At 43.5% G+C, this 4785-nt stretch overlaps 1 protein-coding gene across 1 annotated transcript in view; it reads right to left on the bottom strand.

Annotated features, from left to right (window-relative positions):
- rxraa (retinoid X receptor, alpha a) overlaps nucleotides 1–4034 on the bottom strand; it is a 141057-nt gene extending 137023 nt beyond the window's left edge. The window contains exon 1 of the mRNA XM_062553931.1: nucleotides 3749–4034. Within this exon, the coding sequence (XP_062409915.1) occupies nucleotides 3749–3776 (28 nt within the window). The 5' untranslated portion in view covers nucleotides 3777–4034. The remainder of the gene's footprint in view (nucleotides 1–3748) is intronic.
- Nucleotides 4035–4785: the final 751 nt, after the last annotated feature.

Here is a 4785-nt window from a genome sequence, read left to right as displayed (position 1 = left end):
CCTCGTGGCCCCTGGTTACCAGTCTGTTTCAGTATTCCGGCCAGCTGTTGGCTGTGTGCGAGCACGGGAGCTGGAGTGTGCGAGTGTGTGTGTGTGTGTGTGTGTGTGTGTGTGTGTTTTTTTTTCTGAAACTCTGACGAGTCTGGCAAGCGGCCGTCTCCGATCTAATTCATGAACTGCGGCAGTCTGCGCAGCGCGAGCCGCCCAAGCTGTTTGCAGACTGAGCCTAACAAGTCTTTGGCACCTGAGGAAGGACACACACACACACACACACACACACACACACACACACACACACACACTCAAACACCCGCGCACACCCACACATAAACATACAGCCCTTATCTCCTTATTACGGAAGAAATAACAACGCTGTGTACACCAACTGACCCGATTAATCTCTCTCCATCTCGAAACGAGACTTGAAGGAGAAAAAAAGAATAAGAGGCACTTGTCAGTTATCATCTGAGATAACTAGTGCGACTCCATGCAGAGGAAAAACAGTGCTGGTCTGACTGCATCAAAGGCGCTGGGCTTGCCATCCATTTACACACATCACAACCAACCACTGCTGCAGAATTTGGGTCAACGCTTCAATCAGGAGCCTTATGCTTTAGTGTATGTAAGACAAATAAATAAATATGCAACTGGATAAATAAATATGCCCTTGTAACGAATACGCTCACACAAAGTAATAAGGAGAGAGGGATAGAGAAAGAGAGATAAAAAGAGAGAGAGAGAAACAGACATGGGACCTGGGAGACATAGATAAAAAGAGGGAGAGAGAGGGAGAGAGAGAGAGAGAGCAAGTGAAAGAAAAAACATCACTAAGCCACCGATCATTGATCTCCACTTGAAAAATGTTGCCGCCGACGTTTGAAAGGGGGCCGACACCGATGGAATTTCAAAAAGCGGCGCTTGTCTCTTTAATTACAGGAGAGCCGTTAGTGGGGGAACATCTACACCGTTTCATACAAGCAAGCAAGTGGTGTCCTTGCAACAGCCAATTACCAGGCAAGCAGGCAAGCAGGCAGGCAGGGCCGGGCAGTAAGTGAGAAAGTGAAGATGAGGAGTGGACCGGCCTCGGAATGTTTAAGTGCCCAGGCCTCTGATACGAGAACATAGAGTGATAATGACCTTTCTACACACCAGAGGAAGAGGGGACTTATAAGCACCACAATGTCCTGTAAGTCACACACACACACACACACACACACACACACACACAGATTCAGCAGCAAAGGGCCATGTCTCTGATAATTGCTCATCATGGGGCTTTGATGAGGTGTCAACTCATGCTAGATTAAGGGGCATGTGATCACATGTCCACAAGTGCACACATACACACGCGTGCACACACACACACACACGCAGTCACACACACATACAGTATATGCATGTGCACTTAAACATAATGTTCTTACGCTTTAGCACACTGAAAGTATAAAGATGAAAATAAACATGAAACCAGCAATACAGCATCGCTGTTCACTTTTAGGAAAAGAGCAGTTGATATTGTTGTGGTGATATGTGTGTGTGTGTGTGTGTGTGTGTGTGTGTGTGTGTGTGTGTGTGTGTGTGTGTGCGTGCATGTGCGTGTGCGTGTGTGTGTGTGTGTGTAATGCTGCCCATATCAGAACTCAACCTGCTGAATTAATGCGAGTTTACATACCCTAGTCATGAGACAAGTGTGCAAGCCCACCATAGGCAAAAAACTCTTTTGCCAAGCATTCATTCTCTTGCTGGCCCATTTCTCTCTCTCTCTCTCTCACACACACACACGCACACACACACACTTGTTTATATTCTTTGCCCTTTTTTTTACACAACTTTGCTTTCATGTGTCAGTATTTAGAATAAAAAACATAGTAACTATATGGGATAGAAAGTAAGCAATCCCTATTATTTATACTGTATTTAGGTCTTAGATTTACTTTGAGCAAAAGTATTACTGCCCCTGGGACCACTGTTGCTAATGTAGCTGTAGGCAACAAGGACATAAATATGATCATTATTGTCTGAATAGATTTTATGATAGGTAAACAGAATGAGCTAGCAATTAAAGGTCAGTTGCAGAGGCAAACAAACGGATCATTAAACAAGGCTATTAGTTTAATGTTTGCCGTCAGAAAATCTAATTAAGATAATACACTATTGAATATATGACTCAATGTGCTACAGTAAGCGTGGGCCTTAGGCAGGCAGCGGGGAGAAGAGTAGGCTATATACTTCTCCAACCTAGGAGCAAGTCTTAGCATACAGATTACTCAGAACGGCTTCGTCCTATTTGAAAGTTCACTGTGTACATCCACCGGTCCATCTATCTACGCAAGTTTTACGCACTAATGAACCAATTCTTAATGTAGCCTACTCTATGGGTCATATTAAAGGGGAAAGCTCTTCAAAACTATGCTTTCTTTTGGACACATAGGAATTGCAATCTGAGCGTATACTAAAAACCACACCTTAAAGAAAAACTGAGTAAAGAGCCTATAGCTATTTGCGTTCCATATAAAATAATTATTAAATACCTCCCGATTGCCAAGGCAAACGTGTCCACGGAAAGGACAAATGAATTTGACCAAAAAAACTAGACTTTACGACTGCACATGTGTCTCCGTGTTGAAAAAGCACTTTGTCAGAGAGCCTCGCCGTGAGACGGATAAAAAAAAAGTTAGCTGAAGTTGGCGCGACACAGCAAATTCACTATAGCGCAGGGCTGCTTTCAATCACTAAACAATCAAAAGTCGGATTTTAAGACTGATCCAACAGGAACGAATGTCGGCTATCAAATCGAACACGAAACACTGTCATTAACATGTGGGTTCGCAATTGTATTTACCAGTGCCAAGCAGTTGTTGCAGGAGTATTTCGCAATCTTTATTTATAGCTCTTTACGGAGATGTCCCACAATTGTATTATCTTTGTTTGAATCGTGCAGTCTATTGCACTGCAATACTTAAAGTATGTCCCAGAAAGGGTTAACATAATAATCGCAGCAGTAGCCTGGCTATAGAATCTTTGGAATTAATCGAACAGATTGTGTCCTTCCATGGATTTGAATGGCCTCGGACAAGGATATCGAAATGTGATATTTTAGGTCCGCATGCAAATGTAAGAGGAGGTGCATTAAACAAGTAATTCGGGAAAATCTATTTGAAACCCACGTGCAGTAATCTATCCGACGACGGTGTTATTGATATGATGGCGAACTGTGCATTCCGCGATCAAATAAATAATCGCCGCTGAATTCGCGATAGGCTTGTACACACAGCAACACAGCGAGGGGGAAAGTATCGGAGAATGAAATGTCAGTTGGTAATCAAACCAATCGTGTCATCAGCTCGGATAACGCAGCGGCAGACGGCGGTGTGTGTGCGCTTATGGGCAAGTCTGCCCGACGCTCAACTTTTGTTTTGACCAAACACTTATATAAGACCCGGTAGACAGTGAGTAGTTCAGTTCCGATAATAAAGGTAGTGAACTGCCAAAAACATCGACATGCATAATGTGTAATAAGTATAGCGTATCCTAAAAGAGTAAAAACGTACTAATCGGTGTCGCTGCAAAAATGCAGTAGGCTATAGGCAAGACCGCATATGAAGCTGCATTTTTGTCCGTCTTTTACGAGACAGATGTTCTTGGCTATATCTGTGTTTTGAATGAGTCGTCGGGCAATCGGCACTTTGATCTTAAATCTCAGAATAATAAATCAACAAACAGTTTTCCCAGTCAGACGAAAACTTACCCAATGACAAGAAAGGTTTGGTTTCCATGTCTGGGGTTAGCTCATGCCCGCTGACACGACCGCGTTCTGAGTCTCTTGAGCTGGACACGAAGTGGGTTTAGCTGTTGGTAAAACAGTGATCCGGTGGATATAGTGTCGGTCTGGGTAAAGCCGCGGCGGACGGTGTCACAAAATTCACTTAATGCCACTACTTCTGTTTGTTCGGGCTTTCCTCCGGAGCGCTCCCTCTGTTTCGCTCAGTCGCTACAACTCCCAACTACTGCAAAAGGGACCCGACCAGGGGGGACCTCTACCAACGCACTCAACGGCGCAGCGAAAGACAGACGAGAGAGAGAGAGAGAGAGCGCGAGAGAGAGAGGGAGAGGGAGAGGGAGAGAGCACAATTGGTTAACCCTTCCAAGTGCGTACGCTTCCTAAGTAGCCTAACAAGTAAAAAAAAACAGTGCATTTGGCAGAGTTATTGAGCAAATGAAACTCAAACGCATAGTTTACAATAGCCTATCTAAAATGGTGTGACTTGAGTTTACATGCATAGACAAGAGGCAGTGGGCACGCCATCCACAATATTTAGCTCTGCAAGCTCTGCATTTTCACAGACTCTGTGTAAATAATTTAAAGTGTACCATCTAGAGATAGATTTTGAGTATGATGAAACTGAGCCAGAAAGTCTAAAGTTTGCTCGATTGTAAAATACACACTTGCCAATCACTTCAATCTCTACACTTTTATGTATGCTGATCTGACTTTGTTTATCTGATCTCATCGTTTGATTTCTGTGTACATCAATAGATTTAATGTAATTTGATCTGACGACATGCAACATATCAAGCGTTTCGAGTAATCGGACCCAGTTCCAAAACAGTAATGGCGTGGAGGCTCTGAGTTACATCTCTCCAAATCCACAATATTTCCCTCAAACCAAACCGCAATCAACCATTATTGTAGTAAACAATACGATTGCCAGTCTGATGGTCAGATCTACCCACAAAACCTCAGAGCATTCTATAGCAAAATTAATTCAGGGAACGGAACCAGGA

This window comes from Sardina pilchardus, chromosome 14 (assembly GCF_963854185.1).
Source record: "Sardina pilchardus chromosome 14, fSarPil1.1, whole genome shotgun sequence".
NCBI classification, from domain to species: domain Eukaryota; kingdom Metazoa; phylum Chordata; class Actinopteri; order Clupeiformes; family Clupeidae; genus Sardina; species Sardina pilchardus.
The sequence above is the reverse complement of the archived record's forward strand: the minus strand, read 5'-3'. Positions and strand labels throughout refer to the sequence as shown.